Here is a 22578-nt window from a genome sequence, read left to right on the forward strand (position 1 = left end):
TTGGTTCTGAGAAAAAAAACATCTTACACTGCTCTTCAGCCTCTGAAAGGAAGGAAAGAACATATATATTAAAGATTATTTATTATACTTAGAAGCACTGACAGGTAAAATAAATTTTCTAGTCAGAAGTACTTAATTTATGATTTTCTATTCGACACCTCACAATGTTTAAGATAGTTCTTTTAAAACAGAAAAACTACTTACTGGTTGCATAGCTCTGGCTGTCTAACTAAGTTTTGAATGAATTCATTCAGTCCTGCTCTTCTCTGTTTAATAAAATCTGAAAAAAAAAAAAGATTTATTAGGAATGATCAGTCAGCTAATGAACGGGACTCATCTTCAAGCTTAAGATATCTTAGAATGTTGATGGATAACAGCCAAGTGAGAACAGGACTGATTTAACATGAAAATCACAAGTTTAAGAACATTCAGGTGAAGTGAGAGAACATGTTTCAGGTTCTCTGCAGCACTACTTTAAAGTGTAATAAGACAGGTGAATTACAAAGCACTCCAAGAGCAACGTGCAACCACAGCACGCTAACTCCTGCAGCCTTCTGTGCGTGGGTGAGCCCTCCAGGTCCTGATTTCTCTTGGAAAAAAGCCACAGGCAAAACTGTCACACAAATCATGTTTTCACAGGAACAGTCCCACCAAACAGCATATTTCCATAATAAATGAAAATGGGAAAGTTGCACAATCATCCAGCAAGCACTCAGATGTAACCATTACAAATAATTAGGTAAAATACTTCTCTTTCCATCTTGGACATAATCTCTAATGTTAAATGAATAAACTTACAATATTCAGAAAAAAAAGCCACAAGAACTTTAATTATTAATAGAAATATGTTGTTTCGGGAACATAAACCTGAATCAGGATATTAAATAATCTCCCAGAACAGGAGGGTGAATCTGCATTAAGATTTTATGTGAGTCACCAGCATCAGCTACTTAAACGTGGTGGATGCTCAGTGCAGTTAATCACTCTAAGACTAGAAGCTTATCCACACTGATGAAGAAAAAGCATCTGCCTCAAATCTGCTCAAATTCACGCTGTCATTTTTTTGTTCTGTATTCTAAGTTTCTATTATCTCCCTCTGCTCTGTTTTTAAAGTTAAAATTGGATTAATTTTGAAATAACCTAGATGACAATAAAAATTGAGGCTTTAGATGATAACATATGTTATGATAGTATTTTTAGTAGACCTTGGGAAAGGCATATTTCAGTTTCACTCTACTATGCTTATAACTATAATGCAGTAGTACAATAATGAATGCCCACGTTGCACGTACAAGAACAGACTGACAAAATTAAAATATCTTCCCAAAGCTATAAAATATACCTTATTTCAGAAGAAAGCAGAAACATTACATCAAAGTTCTAGTAAATTAGCATTAAGATCAAGAATTATTTAAATGAGCATCACCCTGCCCTGCAGCAAGAAAAATCTTAAGAACTATTTTCTCATGCTCTCAGGATTACAGAATATTTGATGGAAATTTAAAATAAGTCTGAGGATTGTGTTTTACGTATATAATTTTAATAAAGTTTTCATCTTCCCTCTGCCCCCACCTCCCCATTTAAACTCCAGTTTCCTAGATCTGAATCCAAGAAATCCAATTGAGTGCTTGGTTGTTGAAAAGACGAGAAAGCTTGACACTAAGTCCTCAGCTAGTTCCAAAGCCTCAAGGCTGGATAAAATGAAAGAAGACAAACTAATACAATAAGTCTTCCCCAGAAGCCAACAGAGGAAAGCAAACCTGAGTAACTGAATGTGATTATTTTAATAGAAAAAAAAAAAGCTTTGTGTCAAGATCAGGATGATTAACAATAACTTCTAAAAACCAAGATGTTTGATTTAAGAGTTCTTTCAAACAAGTGCCAAAGAAGGTCAGCATCTCTCAGATCATCCCAGGATCCATTGGTACTTAGCAAAAAAGAATATGAAACCTAAAACAAGTACAGGAGGATGTAAAACTACAAACATGGGCTGACCATATCAATAAGTCAGTAGAGGGAGGATCCCAATGACCATCAGGAAAATCCCTCAATGAAAAGGTCTGAATTGAGGATATAAACACACAGAGCAAAGGCCTGGCCTGTCCATTTGCCTGTATTTATTCATCCACAGTCCCACTTACATCAATTCAATGCACTTTTAAAAGTGATTTTCCATTAATATCTGGATGTGGGCAGGGCAGGTTTAATTGGGTCTTATCAGTCCTAACTGGATCACACAGTGATATTATCAAAATAGGCTTCCATATTTGTAACAACAACAGGAAGAGGTCTGTTTTCATCTAAACTGTGCAAGAAAGCACATTTCAATACAAAGTTCAAAATTCTTCAAGGATAAATTCCTTAGTTGCTTAAATTTTTAGCAGGAAGAAAAGTCACAAAAGCCAATTTAAAGTTCAGTGGGCATATGTTTAGAAGAATCTCTCACAATTCTGAGTACGACACGGCCAGGAGGAACTGCAGCACTCAGTACAAAAGAGATATTGTTCCATTAAGCAACAGTTTGTTCAAAATTGCAAAGAAGAATACCAACCTACACTAGTTCCTGTTCTTTACTCAAGTATGACTAACCTTTGGTTTAGTCATTGGTTCGAGGATTGCTGTAATATTCATCTAAGATAGCTTCCTATACACTGCAACAGATCAAGCCTCAAATTTTGACTGATAAAACAAGAAACAAGATAATAACTTACCAGGATCAAAATTATCTCCAAATATTCTCTTAGCTGGAATCTTCAGGTTCATAGTGGGAAACTGCTTCTTTAGCTGAAAATATAACACACAAAATGAAACTATGCTTAGACTTCTGCAGTAATTTTTACCATCACAATCATAACTACAGAATCACAGAACAGACTGGGTTGGAGGGGACATTAATGATGATCTAGTTCCAACCTACCTGCTGTGTGCAGGGCTGCCACTCAACAGCTCAGGGTGCCCAGGGCCCTATCCAACCTGGCCTTGAATGTCTCCAGGGATGGGGCAATCTCAGCTTCTCTGGGCAGCCTGTGCCACTGCCTCACTATCCTCTGAGTAAAAAGTTTCCTTCTGGATTATCTAGTCCAATTAACTCCTCTCTTTTAATTTCAAACCATTCCCTCATGTCCTGTCTCTATCACAGTCTAAAAAGTCTCTTTTTCTCCTGTCTATAAGCTCCCCTCAAGTCTGGAAGGACACAGTGAAGTCTCCCCAGAGCCTTCTTCAAGCTGAACAAGCCCAGCTCCTTCAACCTTTTTTCAAGAGAGGTGCTCCAGCACTCTGATAACTTTCATGGCTCTCCTCTGGACCTGATTCAACAGCTCAACATCATTCTAGTGTAGGGAAACTCAGGCCTGAACGTGAGGCCTCATCTAGAGTACTATAAGGGCAGAGTAGAGGGGGATAATCACCTCCCTTGCCCTGCTAGCCAGGATACAGCTGGCCTACCTGGCTGCACACTGCTGGCTCACGTCCAGCTTTTTGCCCCCTAGGATCCCAAGTTCTTAGACAGGAAGAAGTACCCCTTGAGATAGCTTTTCCATCTATGTATATAGGATTGCCCTGAGCAAGGTGCCACACCTTGCACTTGGCCTTGTTGAATCCCATTAGGTTCTCAAGGGCCAACTTCTGAAGCCTGTCCTAGTCCCTCTGGATGGCATCCCCTTCCTTCTATTGTGCCAATGGCACCACTCAGCTTGAATCAGCAAACTTGCTGAGGGTACTCTTGATCCTGCTGTCTATGTCACTGATAAAATGCTGAAGAGCACTGGTCCCAGGACTGACCCTGAAGGACAACACGTCACTGGCCTTCATCTGGGCATGAAGCATCAACTACAATCCCTTGGCCGTAACCACCCAACCAATTCCTTATACAAATACACACTTTGCATGTTTTGGCAATTGGGTAATTGGAAATATCCCTCACTACTCAATGATCCTTGGCAAAGGAACTGACTGGGTTTATTTGAATTCTGAACTCAAACATTAAAAAAAAAACAAAAAAAACCCAACCCAACACCATCATTTTCTTTAAACAGGCTCCTACAGTCATCGAATGCTGACTCAAACTCCTAAATGAGGGAATTAACTTAAAAACTTAACCCTGGAAACAAGTGTCACTCTGTGCTGCCCTGGCACAATGCCATACCCTGCGTCGTGCTTACCGTATTGTAGAGTTTATCAAACTCTGCATACCGTCTGAAGACAAACCATTCATTTCTGCCGACCGAGACCAACACTTTGTAAACCTACAATAATATAAATACAAGTTAACGTCAACAGTTCCACACAACCTCCCAGATTCAATCCTTGAGTGAAAGTAAGGCCAGCTTGTTAAATTTATTGTGTAAACATACTGGTTGAGCCACACATTTCTTACAGTAGTCATAAACATCAATCATCAATGCAAAGGATTAAGAGAGCAATCAAGAAAGTCTGGCTGCTTTTAGAAATGACTTTTGCTTACCTGGCACCTGAAAAAAAATAAAAGCTAATAGCAAATATCAATGAGGAAAAAGCATTTAAACACTGCACACTGCCTTCATTGAAACTTGGGGAGCAAGCACATACTGTATAAAGAAGACGGGAATAAAAAATCCCTTGCAATGTCTTAAATGCAAGTTATATTCAGGATCCTAGCAGATGGTTGGGAACTTGGACAATTCTAAATTCAGTTGAAATCATTCTATGAATTCTTCAAGGGAAAAAAAAAACAAAACTGTTGCAGTTGAAATGCAGGTTACATAATACAGTTCTGGGGTCAAGGGAGGAGTAGCTGGAACCTGCTTCAAAATTCTGGCCATTCAAATCCCATGACAGCAGAGGACTCTAGTAACTAGGCAAACTGGGATTCCTGGATTCATAAGCCTACTTAACAGCTAGAACTCCTATCTCTTAGTAAGACGTTTCCCGCTAAAGCAAGCAGTTCATCTTCCTTCCCCATTTTCTTTCGTTTCCAGAAAGAGCCCAGCTTTTCTTCAGGGAAAAGATGGACACAGCAAACAAACAAGGAGAAAGCTGCCAATTCCTGACCTAGAAAACCAGGCTGATGCTCTGGTGGCCTCCTTCCCTTCTGTCCTGCATCAGCAGCTCACCCTACGTTTCCATGCCTTCAGGCTCTATTACTACTACCAGCTACACTTATCCTGACTTACTCTAGACAGGCAAGAGGAAAGAAAAAACAACCACCACCATCCATAAAGAGTGAGTTGCTAAGATAATAACATTTTCAAATTGAATTAAGCCTCAAGCAAAACTTGTCCTCAGCAACTCCTAGAAAACAGAAAAGATCCAAGACCTGTAATCTGTGGATAAGTAATACTTTCAAAAAAAACCCCAAAAAACAACAGGAGAGAAAACAAAACCCCTGAAAACATCACCATCACAGCCATCATCATAAACTGTCTTCCCAGATCCAGACTGGACAGCAACCAGCTATTTCTCAATGGGATTTTCTCAGGGAAGATATCACTGAAATCAAGGAGTTTCAATTCTGTTTTGGTAGCTTACACTCCCAGACTGAATATTTTTATTTAACAAAAATACGTACAATGGTAGGATATACATTTCCCAGTTTCAAGAGAGCAAGCATTGGAAAAGGAAACTAATTATAGTTAAAAAAAAAGACATAAAACCCACAGTCCTCACGAAGCTGTACCTTCTTAGTTACAAATCTGAGAAAAGTTTCCAGATTTCATCAGAAAAATGATGATTTCTTAGTGAGTCTGTGTTATGACTGGGGAAGACAAGAGAAGAGGTCAGGAAATACAATTTGATGCCTTAAGTATTAAATAACATAGGGATAAAAGCAAAGAATCCAGCACACAACTAGTCAACACAGGCAAAAGAAAGCAGGCCACTATAAAGTAAGGAACAAATAACAATTAACACAGCATTTGTGTAGTCCAAAGGAAGTATGCATTTAGGCCTCTTTTTTAAAATGAAAATGAATGTTGAATCTTCAGGGGAAAAAAAAAAAAAAGAATGAATGACAGTGAACAAGAGGATACACAAAGAGGCTGGCTGCCAGGAATTGAGTGGAAGCAGAAAAGTTTCATGGCCAGAACATCAAAAAAATGCAAACGTGAAATTATTATTAGTTCCCTTCCCCATCTCACTCTCCCAAAAGAAGGTAATAAACATATAAAATACAGGTAGCATTTATAAAAAATTGAACGCTCAATTAAAAGGTTATGCAGATGCTCAGGAGGAACTAAGAGCTCATTTGCAAAGACCAAACTGAAACGTTTACTCATTTATCAGAATAAGGATTCAACAGAGACATGACTTTCTAAAAATGCTTCAGTTAGGATGAGAGCTAGTCTATGCTAAAATGTGCATACTTGTGTCCTTTCTGTGCCAACATGAAGGCGCCACAGTAAGGTTTGAGCTACAAATTACCACTTCTATTCAGATCACTAAGATTCTCAAATAGTCTCCTTAATAGAAGCAGCAGTGACATGCACTGTAACTGATAAATTGGTAAAGTTTATACAAAGCAATCACTTTAAGATGACAAAGGTTAGGAAAGACTTCATGTTTTCTTTCACCCTAAACCTTTATTTCACCTTACCCAGTTTGTATAGACTTTGCCATGAGAAGCAGTCAGCTATGACCTACCACGAAGTTGCTCAGAACTAAGTGTTCCCCTCACCCCTCCCTCACTCCCATCCAAAAGCAGAACTGACAGGCTCCAGTCATTACAACACAGCTACAAAAGAAGAAGCAAAGTGAAAGCACTGACAGACATGCTCTGGAATTCAGTGTTCCTACCACAAAGTTTAGCATGACCCTCACTTCTGTCATCAAATCCTACAACACACAAAGCAATAGTCCAAAGCTTCGATGTTGAAAGGAGCCCCTGTCATGCTGATAATTATTCCTTGATGCAGAAAGCAGAAAATGCCAAGACAAGGCACACCCCCACAAAATACAAGCTGGGCTGGATTTTTATTTTTTCCTCCTTCTCACTACGCCCAATTTCTGATATTTCCTAGTATTGCTGGCACAGCCTTCTAAAGGGCATGCCCAGATAAAGTGCCTTTGAGTAGCTAAGGCTGTCACACAAATCTAGGTAAAATGACAAGGAAATCTAAATACTAGTACGTTCCACAGATGTACCACACTGAGACTTTTTTAACTGCAGGATTGCCAAGACTGAGGCAATAAAACAAGCTTGTTTTGCTCAAGTTTAGGCTTTCATTTTTATTTGCTCATTTGAGTTTCACACACATTCGAAGTATTAGTAATGTTCTCTTGTTCCTTTTACCAGCACATTTATGCTTCAAATTACACTCTGACATACTTGAAGACTTGAATATCATTCTTCACTGAGGAAAAGAGGTGGGGAGGAAGACAAATAATTAAGTAAATCTTTGTTTTGTTATATTCTTCAGGCAGTGGTTGAGTCTAAGTGTATTTACACTCCACTTCTGAAGAGTGACTAATTCGGAGAGAGACAGAATAAGCTTAGAGGAAGTTGCACAAGAGCAATGAAACAGTCTGAGCTTTTTAAATGAAGGATTATTATACCGTCCTTGTATACAAACAAGTGCAAAAAACTTTGTTTTTCAGCCTGTGAGTATTTCTCCACAGAATGGGAAGACTATTTACGGAAAGAAGGTCAAACTGGGAGACCGAAAAAGAAAGGGAGGGGAATGACAAGGAGTGGAAATGGGAACAGGATAGGAAAAAACTCATAAGCGTTATAACTGGAAAAACAGGAAGGAAGGCTGAGAAATGGTCTTTCAAAATGTGATGGTTTACCGTTTTTTTTTTACGCTCAAAATATCACGACATGACACCTAAAAAGAATGGCAATTTCACAAATATTTTGTATACCTTTATTTTTAATGAAAACACTTATCTTGTAAAGAAGAATGCCGAATCTTAATTTGATTTGGCAATAAAATGTTATACCCACATTTGAAAACGTCCATATTTTATATGAGAAAGCATTGCTATTTGGGGGTGGGTGGAGGGGGAGTATCAGAAATTTGCGAAGCCAAATTGTTTTTGCAGAAAGTAGTTAGGAACTGTAAAACATTCACAGCTTCTCACACTGGACTATGGCCAGTACTCACAAGAGCAAGTGGACAGATTTCTGTAAACCCCTTGAAAATAGAAACAAGCTCACCACTGAAAACAAGTAACACTTCCAAGTAGAAATAACCTACGCATTTGCCTACAGTGCTTATACTCATTTACTTACAGTAAACCTTTTCTTCTTCTCTCTGTGTTCATCAGAGCTGGGAATGCTAACGCTTGGGCAGCTTTCTTTGAGATCCATTGTATGCGTTCTTCTAACAAATTTGTTACAGGGCTGTGCTCGGGTGTTGCAATCAGAAGGTATCTTCAGCTGTATTGATCTAAGATATGCAACTCTTCTTGAGAAAATGTGAATTCCATCATGTAACCTTAAAGCGAACATAAAAAGGAAAATTAAGTCCAGGAACACTGAGCTCGCAGTGCTAGAACCTGTGTGACAAGAACTTTTCCTCACAGGAAATGCGCTTTACTATGCAAGCACACAGACACACAAGATTTTGCAAGTTTTCGTGCCTTTGGTCCTTTGTCAGTTCACTGAAATAGCTCATGTTCTCTGAGGACTTCAGTGTGACACAAAAGCCTCTTGTATGCATTCTGGACACAGATCTGGGGTCCGCTCGAAGGAATGAAGACAGAACCAAGAGAAATAATAACTAGGTATCAGCTGAGAAAGGTCACTGACGGGTTTCTTTCAAAACCAAGTATTTTTGACTGCACGAGGCCACACCAGAGGGCTTTTCAGATTTGTCACAACAGGCTGAGTGGATTTAATTATCACATCAGAGATCAAAGATGACATCAGAAGATAATGTGAACTTTTCATGTGAACTTCAGAGGACACAGGTAGCATCACATGCCTGAATACCTACCCTCTACCTGGCATAGCCTGTGTTTAGCAGAACAGTAAGGTGTTTGTTACTGTCAGCAGAGCAGTCCACGTCCTTTCAGGACCTGAGAAAGGCAGAAGGCCAGAGCACTCAGTCCTAACTGGGTGTTCCCCTACTGAGTGGGGAACACTATTCCCACCTGGCAGCAAGCACAAGCCAATTGCTTACCAGAGCACACTTAAAGTAACAGGAACCTCAGGAGTGCCACAGAACACCACTGAAATACCTACAAGCCCTTCTCAGGCCCACACAGCCACCTCAAGTGTGCTGTCAGTGAGCATGGCTCAGCTTTTAGAACACTGCATGTCAGAGTTACAAACATAAGAGAAGTTTGGCTTTTTTTTTTTTTTTTTTCAGTAAGAGGAGACCGCTGTTCTCTTCAAAACACCCAGAGGAAAAAGTTCAACATTTAACTCCCTGTTTTCTTAAAACAGGGAGGTATTAAAGCGGACTGCGTATTTCATGCCATAAACTTTCAAAAACACAAGCTAATCTGATGTAATTCTGCTATTAGAGAGACACCCATATTTATGTTGGCAAGAAGGATGAAGCCCCTGGAATTCAGAGAAAAGATACCCTGCTAATCACAGTCAGTCTATTTTCTTGTTCTCAAAAGCCAGATCATCTCCCCAAGTATAACTTTCACTCTATTATTCCTCCTGTAGAAATTTAAAATGAAGTAATTTTGGAAGTTCAATACGGTGACTTTAAACAAAAAGGAGTATTTGAAACTACTGCAATCAGAGCTGAGTCATAGATCACCCATACTGCAACATAACCAGAGAATTACTCTTCGTTACATCTGCAGTCACTTCAAGCGTTTTGTTCTTTACTGATTTGGCAATTATAGGGTTGAAGTGTTTTCCTTCCCCTATTTATTGCACTACATCTCAGTCAATGACCTGAAGTTCCAACTTGGTTTCTCCATTCCTTTGGCAAGTCACTGTTAAAACCCTTATTACAACAAGGTACAGTTCCCTTTTCACACTAGCACTTCCTTAAGACTATTCTTCACCCATTTCCACACACAAAAATTAAGATCTAAAGGTCAACAGTGCTCTTCACCAGCACTAAGAGGCCCACTGAAATAGTCAATGGGTGCTGCTTTCAGTCAGCAATTCACTAAACTTACACTTCACTGAACACTTATGTCAATCTTCAGCCACTTCACATACAGCATCAAGGAACTGCCTTCCTGCTCATCACAGAAAGAAAACAGCAAAGCTTTAACAAGAATTAAGACTTCCCTGACTAATATTATTCAGTGCCTTTATCCTCCTGTAAACTGACATTCATTCCTAGCATGCACACATTCACTCTCACAACACAGGCTGCACCTCTCTGATCCCTTTCACTTTTGATTCTTGGTGTCAAAGTTCCACCAACACACAAGGAGTATTACAGATTAAAAGCTGGAGCACAAAGAACATTGCTTAGCAGACTGAGCTTTATTCCAGATCCGAAACTCAAAGTTCTAAGGGAAACAAAAGGAGGAAGTGTCACACAGATTAATTCAGGAAGAGTTTATTCAACTTGCTGGGGAGAAAAAAAAAATCATCTGACAAGTTGAAATTGCAATGTTCATGCTTCTTTAAGCTGCCTGGAAGGTCCCCAACTGGGATTCTTTTCCTTCCCCGAGGCATCTCCTCTGTATTGTGCCTCGGTCACCAATGCTATGTGGAATCCTAAAGTTGGAATAAACGCATTATCAGTTGGGCCGTTACACTCCAGAAGATAACAGCTTTCTTTAAACTCTATTTGTCGCAAGCACATTAGCTCTGAAGTACTTCTGTCAGAACTGCAGGTCTGCCTGGAGAGCTAGAGGCAGGTTTACCTTAACCTAGTCCATGTTGAATTTTTAGCAGTAGGTAAAGCCACTAGAGCCGTGATGACTACATGAAGTCATGAAGAGCAAAGAGACAGCATTCTCACACACTGCTTCAAAAGCACAAGTCTCAGTGTCTTGAAGGTTGCCAGATATGAGTGAACGCAATAGACGCTGTCAGGTGAGAAGTCCCTGCCTCTGCTTATAGCTTTTCTGTAGCTAAGAACAAGCAAACCCTGGCCTCACTGCTGGCAGCAAGCAGAAAGGAGGAGCAGCTCTTAAAAAAAAGTGAGAGACAGGCTGTAAAATAAATGCCCTAAAAACATACTTGGGTGCTAGATAAAGAGCACACAGGCAATGAAGGACATTAACACTGAGATCAATGCCATTAAAAACAACTGACGAGCTAAAACTTTCAAGTCACTGCAGTACCAACGTCTGGAAAAAAGGAAGGCACAGTCAGATGGGGGAACAGAAGTCACGCATCCTCCTGGCAAGATTTCAAGCCTAACCAACAGCTCCACTCCCATTCTCTCCACTGCAGCTGTCCAGAAGCAAGCAATATTTTCACTGCTTCCTGTAGGAAGCCACAACAATGCCAAATTTCAGGCTGACTCTTGCCCCTGGTGAAGTGAGCATGGCAATAGCAAAACTGACTCCATATGAACATACGTAAGTCTAGTCACACAAATGAAGAATTTTCTGAATGCCTCACAACAAAGCACTTTGTGCAACCCCATTACAGTTATACGTAACAGGCAAACACTATGGAGTACAGTGATATCCAGCAACCTCTTCTCAACTCCTTAGTAAGGTAGGCTCCAAATATATTATAAAATATTTCTGAAGTTTAACCAGAATGTTTAATATTTCTAAATGAGAATAACCTGAAGACAGTGCATAAGCAAAGGTCCTTGCTCTTTGAGCTCATGAGTCAATCTCTACCACAACTTGGTTAGGAAGCACCCACTGCCTTCATAGCTGTAGTCAAATTGCCCTAAGTGCCTATGACTAAGGCTGGAATAAATCAGCTATTATATTCACTCCAAGTAATACAAGGGAAGCAGAGTGAACAGTTAAAAAGCCTCAAAGCCAGTCTTTCTGCAAGCATAATTGGAAGACTCACCAGGATCCATACTCATCTACCAGAACAGAACAGGCATTTCCCCCACACACTAATAACGCACCTGGAAAAAGTTACTCTAGGGCTGAGTCACAAGTAAAACCAGCTGCTGAAAATCCCACCTGAGTGCAATTCCAGCTACAGAACAAACTTAGGGAAACCAGAACAAAGGCACAGAAGACAGCCCTATTATTTGCTATCGACATTATTTGATGTCCTCTTACTTTAAAGAGCACTACGTCTGGCACACTTTTCATCACCTCCTCAGCCTTCTCCACTAACACCTTGACATCAGCTTTATGTATCAAAGGACCTTACACATATTTTGAGAAAGCCAACTTGTTCTCTGTTCTGTATAATGAAAGGGAGTGACCCAACCACTTGTCACCAGGAAACAAGATACAAGCTATCCATAATTCAATGCTGAAACACAAGGGGAGGAAAGACAGGGACAGCAGGAATCACAATAGAAGATTCAAAAGCAAAACACAGATCACTGTTCTTCTGTAAGGAGAGATGGATGCCCAGAAGCTGTTGAATAATCTGGCTCTGAAGGAAACAAGCTGCAAACAGGCCACCCTTTCACATATACACACACACCGCTTTGATATGAAAACACTAGATATCAGTGCAGACCTCCAGAAATTAGAAGTGATGAAAAAGGAGAAAACTAACCAAAATATTCTCTCCAATCCCTGTCTTATCACAAAACCCTCCTTTAAATGAGCCATTGGTATGACGGAAAGAAAGGCTGCTCCCTGTTTACACACCCAGCACCTACCTTGCTTGTTAAAAATCCTCAGTAGCACCAGCATGAAGAGCAAACCACTACTCCACAGCCATTTGGGCAAAGTCCAATTCTACCTGCTGTTCGTTTCTACAAGTAGAAAGAAGCAGTGAACTGAAAACTGAACCAAGGGAACGAAAGCAGTAGCCCTTTTCCTCAAGTTCTTCTACTTCCCAACACCCAACTGCAGTAAACACATGCCTTCTCTCTGCCCCACCTCCCAAAATAAGCTCCAGTAAGTTAATATACGTACCTCATCCATACAAATATATATTTATATTTACGTTTATAAACATACAGTGTATAATGCATATGTGAAATAAATATTCTACACAGAAAATAAGTTCAGTGGCTCAGACTGGATCTACTTGCATTCCTGTTTATTACATGACAGGACGCAGGTTCTTTGCTGTGGTAAGCAATCCCTGAGTAATAGAATGGGCCTTAAGCACAACTACTGCCAATAAAAGATGGCTTCTAATCTGCACATGGGCATATACTAATTTAATCTTTAGCCTTTGTCTGCAGCTTCCAGAAAGGTCACAGTGCCTCAGATGGTGACTGACTTACAGCAACAGCAGATCAAGCAAGACCCAAGCTTGCATTACACATGCTACCTGCACATTTTTGGCATGCTTCCTCAGCCTTCCTACACACCAGGTCCAATTACAGTTAAGGGCAGATGCCTAAGGACAGTGTAGACCAGAAGGTGCAGCAGCAGCAGCAGCACAAGCTGCTTCCCAGAAGTGTTGCACACACTTGATACCAGCTGCTTGCAACTTATTCGGCTCTACATAAGAGGGCAGTCAGGCTTCAGTAAACACACAGCAAATAATCCCAGCCTCACGTTGTCCCTGTTGTGGAAAATTAAGCTGGAGGAACCCAAATCTCAGTTCCAGATGTACTGCCCTTTGTTTTTGTTTTTGTTATTTTTACATGACCTTGGAGTCACCAACTGTTCCCATTTCACTACACGAATAGACCCGGATTCACCTTTGTTTCAGATTTACCTTGTTGCTGTGCATCCAGGAAGGAGAAAGTTACTGGGGTTTATGTACTGACACTGACAAAAAAATCCACACAACACAACATACCAGACTTTTAAAAAATAATGAAGGATGCAAACCCGAGCTACGGTTCTGAGCAGAACTCACGACTGCCAGAACCACACGACCATGGGACGGGGAAAAGGCAACAGTTTAAGCAGCAGAACAATGACAGACAGCAGAGAAAGAGCTTGTAGCACCTGAATTACACACGCAGTTCACTGCTGCTAGATTCCTCATGCAATTACCTCTCGCGTTTTACATCCATTTTGCAAGGGCAGTTTACACACTCCTACAAATAAACACACACACTGACCTCATGTTCTGGAGCTGCACAGAGCATCAAGGTGCTCCAATTGGAGAGCACAAATTTCTGAATTTGCACACTGGTTTATGCATGTGCAACAGAGCTCAGTGCAGTAACGTTATGATGTGGCAAGGCTGTAATTTACAATCAAAGGGGGAAATTAAGGCTGGAAAACAATTTTAAGGCAATTCATCATCTCCCTATAACCACAGGGGATGCCTCAGCCTTGAAGTGTCAGGGCGGTAAAACAACACCGCTTATGAAGTTAAACACGGGTACTTCTGACCCAAAGAAGCACCTCTAAATGCCTTCAGAGGAATGAAGGGGTCCGTGCTCCTTAACTGAATTACTGCAAATGCCACGCACCGAGGCTGCCCTGACAACATTAGCAGGGAACTTTCCAAAACGCTTTCCAAAAGCTCGGAACATTTTTTCCTGAACTCTCAAGCGTCTTCAGGAAAGCAGTCCTCCACGTACACACACCTCCCCTCTTCACCATTAGTTCGCACCGCGCTCACTAAGAGACACGGTGAGGGCGGCGCACGAAGGGCGGCACAGAGCGCAGCGGCAGCCCTGCGGGACCCGCAGGATCCTTCGGGGCAGCTCCACATCGCTAACAGCTCTTACAGAAGACGCATTCACTTCGGTATCAAAACAAGCTGTCAGAACGTCCGTTATGAGCGCCTCGTTCATTAGCCTGCTCACAACTACAGCCCTCGCGGAGCCCGACCCGCCGCTCCCCGCAGCGCCGCGGGGTGAGAACGGCGCGGGCCGGCAGCACGGAGCCCTCCCCCGCGAGCCGCTCACCTTCTCGGGCTCGTCCTCAGCCAACGGATCCAACGGCGGAAAAAGATAAAACCCAAACACGCACGCTAACAGAAACCAAGCGGAGCGGGGAGGGCTTCACCTGGGACGGGCAGCTCTCACAGCCCGCACGTGCGGCCCTCGCGCCGGCCGCGGGCGGCAGAGCTCCGCCCGCCCCGCTCCCGCTCCCGGCCCCGGGCGGCGAAGTGAGGCGGGCCGCCCCCTGCCCGCCCACGGCCGCTCCCCTCCGCCCCCGCGGCGCCGGGACACGGCCCGGGCGGGGCTGCCCGGCGGCCTCCGCGGGACGGGGCTGGCCTCAGGCGGAGGCTCTGCAGGGAAGCGCTTCTGTAGGCTGCGGAGCTGCAGGGTACGCTGGGGCAGCGCTCCGGCTACACGTCGGAGTTGGTAAGAGCGGAGTGTGGCCGTAAGGAAGTTAATAAAAATACGCGTTCCAGAAATACTCTGTTTCGGTGGCAGCATCGCTTCCACTTTGGTTGAACGGGCCCTTGTGTTCAGGGCTGCCAGGAGTCCGCAGAGACACCTGTGCACGTTCAGCCTCTAACCATGAATGGCCATCAGTTGTGTAATGCGCAAGAGCTGCACACCCTAAACGCACATCCATTCACCGCACACAAAGCTGAAGAGGCAAACATCCAACACAAAGTGTAACATCCAAGTTTGAAGAAGCGATTACGACGTTTCATCCTCTGCTGTGTAAATACCTGAAGTGATTCTGCGGACTTCAGAATGATTCTTTGCTTTTCAACTGCTATGGTGCAGGTGCACATCACTGCATCCAGGTGCCCCAAGCCCTCCTCAGCGAACTGTTCTACTGGTGCTTGGTGGAAAAGCCCTGCGTTCTGCAAGCATGTCTTCACAGGACTCACACGCAGACCAGATGAGACACTGCGAAGTTCCTTGACGCAGTCACAGGTATCAGCATGTCCTTGGCGAATCCCAGCTGAGGAGATCCGGTTTCTGAGCTGTGAGAGTTTCTACACAATCACACCGTCACATGCTGACAGTCGTCCAAGAACTCTCTGCACACCAACCAGCAAAGCAGCCTGGTGTGGTTTGAAATACGTCAGCGTTCTGGTGAGCGTGTTGTGACTGTGCGCACACAGGCTGCAAGTCAACTGGATTGCAGCCTGCCATTTTTACAGGGCCCTCCCAGGAAGGCATGAGGAATTCTCCCATCTTAGCCTGCCCTTTTCCAGTTTGGGAATTTCATCGTTTGGGGCAGGTGCTGCTAGATCGGGACACAAGGCAGCAGCAGCCTTCTGTTGAGGTATCTGCCTTGCACTCGTTGGTAGTTTTTAAGAAAATGTGCTGGTACGTTTTGTTCCAATCCCAGAAGAGAAGGATTTGAACTTCAGTCAGTAACAAGTAACTCTCTGGCAAATAATTTAATCAGCTAATCTGCATGCAGGAGTTATTTTCAAGTCATTAAGCAGTGCCCAAATCCAGTTGATAGGTTTTGGTTAATCATTCACTCATCAGCAGGGCCACCGAGTGGAGACATACTGATTTACAGTAGAGGGGCCTCAGGGTGGGAGAGCAGAGGACCCTGGCCCAGGGGTAGTTTAACTCTGCCCACCTGACCTCACAGTCTGAGCCCAAAAGCTTTGAATGAAGACAGAAATTTGTCCTTTCTTGCAGCTAAAAACTCTCTGAAGACTGGTCTGTCATCTGTTTAATTTTCTGTATGTACATCGTAGTTCTCACTACGGAGCTGGCCTCAGCCTAAGTAATTACAGAGCAGCAGTGTGGTATGCATCCCTAAACTGCAATTTGCCAGAATGAATTCCACACCAATTGTATCTATATATTGCATCACACCATACAAAACACTGCTAAGATCCTGAAATTTAAAGTAACCATAATTTATAGATTTCTTTGATGAGCTTTTAAAGTTTAGTACTCTAATGACGATTTGTTCTGGGATAGCTGGTGGTATAAAACCACAGAGCTAAACTTGCCTTTAAGTGAACTTAACAAGTCAGCACTCACTCTGATGCTTTTTATTCACGGCATCTCCCCAGCATTCCCCATTTACGTTTCCCTGGCAAGTAATGTACACAATCTAGCCTCCACCAACTACTCTGTAGCACCTGGCTTCTGAGGAATGTTACAAACCTATGTGCTTCTTCCAAACTAAGTTTCTGTTGAAGACTGCCAGTGGCTGGGTGAGGGGAGAGGAAAAAAAAGGAAAGAAAAAGGAAGGATCTGTTTCAACCCACTTGGATTTCTCCAAGCCCAGTACAAACAGGCAGCACTATAATATTAACTATTCAGTGTAAAGTAAAAACTGCTTTTAAAATGTCCCTAAATTGGTATGAAAATCTGTGTTGCTGACCAAAGATCAGGAGTCTTAATTTTCAGAGGTCTAGAACAGGCAGTATAAACAAAAACACTGTAAGACAAAGTCAAACAGGAATGGAGAAAACTTGTTTAAACACAGCCACAGCGTTCCTTAATAAGCACTGTTCCATATGTATATTCTGCGGTACTTAGATTCAAGTATTTACACAACAAGCAGAATCACTGGAGAAGTGTAGGTCAGTATTTTTTATTGCTGTTAAAACATTGTGGGTCAATTGACTGATACCTTGAAATAACCACCTCACTGTCAGCTTCAAGCATTTTCACACTCAGCTTGCTATCCTGATAGCACAAACTCCATGTCCCCCTAGAAAGACAATTAGTAGTCAGTTTTGGACACTAAGTTGAGCTGATGTCTGGGATTGAACTTTTCTGTGATGATATCTCGCATACCAGCAGCTCCAATTAAACCAAATTCACATCTGTATAAAGCCCACCAAAATGCACAAATGCAACACTGCCACAAAGTCCACTTTTAAGTAATTACTGGCCGACTTTAGTCTATAAAGCCCCAAACTTAGACACTTCTTAGGAAACAACTGCTAGCCATTGTACCTAACTGTGTTTGCCAAATGATTTTAATCCAAGAACCCAACTGGAGCTACAGGATTGTGACTGCCACAAAGTCCCCATAAAACATATGAAGACAGATATCTGCCCTTTTCTATCATTCTTATCAGTTACACTCACTCTGCTTCCCAGTCTCTGTTTCAGATTCATCTGATTAATCCATACCCATCTGCACTGCTTGCTTAGGAACTGGACTTTTAAGAAGCTTGGGACTGCGCCAGTTGGGACCCGACACTCAGTGCTGCAAATCATGACACCCAAGACTCACCTACTGGAGAAAAAAATCTTCTGAGAGACTCCCTAGGTACACAAGATTACCAGAAAACATGGGCTGTTGAGGACAAAATCAAACAAGAAAACTCCCTCAGTGGGAAAGTGATTTGGCTGAAAGCCAACTCTTAGCTCTCAGTTAAGACTATGGAAAAAAAAAGTCTGATTTACACTCCGCAATGCATGTGCAAATAACAGTGTCACCAGGTAACTGTTCTTTACCGAAGCTGGTTTTGTAACACTTAATGGATGTATGCATATTAATAGCTTTCATTTAGCTCATTTTCATAGTTGCATGCCTGTGCCTATTAGAGGAGTCTGAATAATGGCTCAGTTTAACTTGAGCTCTGTAGGAGAAATGTTTTTTTCCTATTTTTTTCATAATCTCAATCAACCACAAAATGTCTTCAGATTTCAGAGACAGTCTTTCACTTTGGAGGAATTGAATGGATACTTAAGAGACCGACTTGTAGTAATATGCTTCAGCCTCTGCTCCCACACAAACCAATTCACCACCCAAAAGGAACACAAGACACCTCAGTAAGAGCTACTGAAAGAGTCAGTATTACCTCAACAAAGCTAAAAACTTGCAAGGAAAGGAGGCTTCCCAATCCTGAATGACATTTACAGTGAGCTGACCAGAGCTCCAGACAAGAAGATGATCCCTGCATTACAACAAGAGTGCTGTGGGGCACAGAGGCCGGTGGACATCCCAAGCAGAATGGAACCACACTTAGCATAACACTGCTAAACAAGGCAAGGGATAACTGGAGGAAAACAGTACTAAATTGCATCATTTCACAGACATCACAGAGCCTGCATAACATGGACTAAAGGAATGATGACAGCAGCACTAGATCAAAGAAATTATTCACAGAAGCTTGAAAAAAAAAAAGGATTAAATCAAGTGATGAGCATGATAGAAATGAATGCTGGTACACAAGAACACAAGCAAGCACTGTGCCAAAAACAGCAGTGTCACTAATAAAGAAAAACAAGTGTGGCTGAATGATACCAAAGGCAGTTAGGGGAACATGTATGCCATGTAGGCTGTTGCCACCTTGGTAAAGGAAACTTCCTGCTAGTGCTCTTCAGACTAATTACATTTTTTGTTAAAAATACTTGAAGCTCTCAGTCTCTTCAACAGTGCCTTTACACCCCAAGAAGACACTGTCAAAAGCCCCCTGTTTCTGTGAGCAGGAGTAACTGTAGAAAACAACAGCTGCTCCCAGTCATGCACAAAGGTTCCGTAACAAAGAGTTCAGTGACACCCTCAGTGCCTTGACATTCACATTTATCAATGATGCAGTGCAGATGTAGCATGTCTGGTCCTTCCTAGAAGCAACAGCATCAATCTGAACATTGAGTGGACCTCTGTGGGACTTCTAAACATCTGTAGTCTGCACTGAATGGCCACCCTTACTTCTCTACTCCAAATCAATGCAAACAGATCACATGCTGTCCTGATATCTCCTCTATAGGAGGAGAGAGAACATCTCTGGAGAAAAATTGGACTTGTGGCACTTTTTACACGTTTCATCTCAGTCTAAACACAGCCCTTATACCTCATGAAGCAAAAGTGACTTGACCCAAAGGTATCTCCCTTCCCTCCACCAAAAGCCAATTTTGAGTTTCAGATCTTACTGAGCTTTAAGGAATTTCAATTCCCTGAAAGGCAGTGATCACCATATTCAGAGCTGCATACAAGCCAGGGTATGTGGCTGCTCTTCGTATGCTTCAAGTTCGGTTACGTTCCACACAGCCCATCAAAATGAAAAGAGATCTGTTTCAGGCAACAACTATGGGCAAATCCCCCATGGAAAAGGGAGTTTATAAGCTCAGCAGCTATCTCCACACTGTGACAGAAAATGCAACATGGTGGGCTGAGTGGTGGGGGAGGAAACCTGCAAGATTCATTCCACCAGGAAAGTCAGGTACCTCAGGAATCTGATACCAACCTATAATCCACACCATATCATAATCAGCTTCATATTTTATCCAAATAAACTATTATTAGAGAACATACATACGTGCAAACCAAGTTGCTGTCACAAGCATTAGAAAGGATTTTAAAGGATGGAAAATAAAATGAAAATATGGAGACAAATAAGGCCATAAGTTATCCTTTTTATCCTTTTATACAGGAGTTCTAGTTTTTTACATTCTGTTATATGACCAAAATCCTGAGTATATTTTTATAAATCTCCTCGGGAAAATTCATTTTCTACAGCATGGTGCTATAACTAGCAGACCTCTGGGCAGTCTGATATAGGCAAGCAGATTGGGGCAGAACATGCATAAAGGCATGGTGGAATTTCAAGATAAAAAGCAGTCATCAGGCAGTGCAATATTTGCCTTTAAGATATGAGCACCCGTTCTCCTCTCCTTGTGCTCTACATAGACTTCCTCATACATAACCAGAATGTATTATTATTGCAGCTTCAGTCACTTTGGACTACTTTTTCAGTTAAGGCAAACTGAACAATGTATTCTGTTATAACACAAACAACTCTGATGATTAGTTTCTAAAAATTACTTGCAACACAAAGCACCTCAAGTGAGCAGTGCAGTGCATGAAGCTGCCTTACAAGGCGTGCTTCAGACTCTAAGCCCCCAGTGAGTGAGTGGGGGGCTCTCCACTCACTCACTCTCCACCAGCAGACACCAACCAGACAGTGCCCTGCTAACCACGGGTGTGTGGATATATACCAGTACCTAAATATGCTCACTGCTATCGAAATAGCCCTCTGAGACCAGATCTCTTTTGCTGCCTTCACTCACAGAAGTGAGCAGTGCAGAACAGGTACCAGAACAAAATCTCTACAACAAGTTCATCTATCAGGAGGAGGATAATGGCATGAATACTGAACTCCAGATAGAGACACAGAATCGCTTAGGTTGGAAAAGGCCCTTAACTACAGATAGCCTAATTTACTCGAGCTTATCTTGGAGATGAGCATTGTCAATACTGCCTCGAGGCATTCGCTTACATGGAAGTTTTGCAGAGGATTTACAGAGGTTCCAAGTGTATGAGCAAAAGAAGAGCACTGGACCTGACTTTAAGTCCTACAGAGTTCTACAAAAACAAAACCAAGCAAAAAAAAAAATAACAACCACCCATATACAACAACATACCCAAGATAACAGGTTGCTTTACAAATCCATGCAAATTAAGTTCTTCATGTGTCAAAGATACAGCTTGCAGGTATGCACTAGCAAGTTCTGGGGCAAGCTTCAATAGATGTGCATGCATCACAGTAATCAATTACTGTGCTGCTGAATGCTTTGAAGCTGAAGTTATCCAATATACCTCTTGAAGTACCAGCACTAGTTGCTAAAAAAAACCTCCTCCCAGCTCACAGCACGATAAGACCTGCATTTGTTCTTAACATAGACTCTTCGGTGTTCAGCTTATAAAAAGTTTCATAAAACAGGTCAGCTAGCTGAGTACGCCCAAGATCTGAGCAGTCTGCAGGAAGGTATGCTAAAGCTAAGCTAAGTATAATAAAAAAAGCTCTCAAAGTAGTAATTTTGTATGGATGTTTCTTAATTCAGCCTCCCGAATCCCAGCTACAGCACGTTCAACTAGAATTGCAAATACAGGCTTGGGTGAACAAACACGCTTTGGTAAACAAATGCTTTGGCACACAATGTTATGTAGGTGGGGTCTATCCAGAATGTCAAGAATTCTTCCCCAAATCATAGAGATGAACGAGAACACAACCACTGTATTTGCTTTTTCAAGATATTTATTGGTTGTTCCTCTGTCCAAGTATTCTATTCAAATGAAATTAAACAAGGGTGGGTGTTTTGTTTTGTTTTGTTTTTTCCTATTTGCTTTTCCATCCTCTTCACGGTGAATATCTTCACTAGTTGGCAAGAGATCAGGAAGGTTCACTATGAGTCTCCTTTCGCCAGCTATTCTCTGTTCCTCGTGCATTGAGCCTTAGAACATAAGTAGAGAGACAGAAGGGTTCGGAAGCTTGACCCTGATGATAGGAAGGATGTATCACTGGCCTTCTCATTTGACAGCTGTTTTCCTATTCTCATTTGTTTACAGCCTTTTTCCAAAATAGCAGTGCTTAAAAGGCATCCTAAGATTAAAAAATAGACCAGATTTGGATTTACTATTCTATTAATATCTTCACAAACTGCAAACAAAAGATGCTACAGCACTGATCCATGCCAATTCAAGAGTAGAAAACTGACAGCAACAATTTAAAAGACCCTGTATCAAAGCAGGAAGCTGCATCTCCATCCAAAAAGGACAGAGGTAAAAGGGAAATGTTGTAAAGTAAAATATTTTCTGTTCTTACTTTGTTTACATGTTTACCTAGCCATTTCCTCATGTTCACCTGATGTCCAGCCTACTACCAGTCCACAGACAATATATATTTCCACCTACTAACTACAGAGTCTAGCTTGTTTTTTGCTTGTTTGTTTGTCTGTTTGTTCTCCAAGCACTCTCTTCTTCAGTCCTCGGAGTTTTGGGTCAGCGTTTTACCATAGAATCATAGAATGGCCTAGGTTGAAA

At 41.9% G+C, this 22578-nt stretch overlaps 1 protein-coding gene across 4 annotated transcripts in view; it reads right to left on the minus strand.

Moving 5' to 3' along the window:
* The window catches only part of SGK3 (serum/glucocorticoid regulated kinase family member 3), a 53759-nt gene that overhangs the window by 17317 nt on the left and 13864 nt on the right, over nt 1–22578 (minus strand). Inside the window, exons 1-6 of one of the 4 annotated variants that reach the window (XM_065751915.1) lie at nt 14826–14910; nt 12660–12755; nt 8207–8411; nt 4161–4244; nt 2712–2784; nt 205–280 (exon numbers count right to left, since the gene is read on the minus strand). In XM_065751915.1, coding sequence (XP_065607987.1) covers nt 205–280; nt 2712–2784; nt 4161–4244; nt 8207–8284 — 311 coding nt within the window. In that variant the 5' untranslated portion in view covers nt 8285–8411; nt 12660–12755; nt 14826–14910. Of the gene's footprint in view, nt 1–204; nt 281–2711; nt 2785–4160; nt 4245–8206; nt 8412–12659; nt 12756–14825; nt 14911–22578 lie in introns of those variants that run through there. The other 3 variants (XM_065751916.1, XM_065751917.1, XM_065751914.1) reach the window with 3 other exon arrangements.

This window comes from Cyrtonyx montezumae, unplaced genomic scaffold (assembly GCF_038088225.1).
Source record: "Cyrtonyx montezumae isolate F1298 unplaced genomic scaffold, pur_monq_1.0 scaffold_8, whole genome shotgun sequence".
NCBI classification, from domain to species: domain Eukaryota; kingdom Metazoa; phylum Chordata; class Aves; order Galliformes; family Odontophoridae; genus Cyrtonyx; species Cyrtonyx montezumae.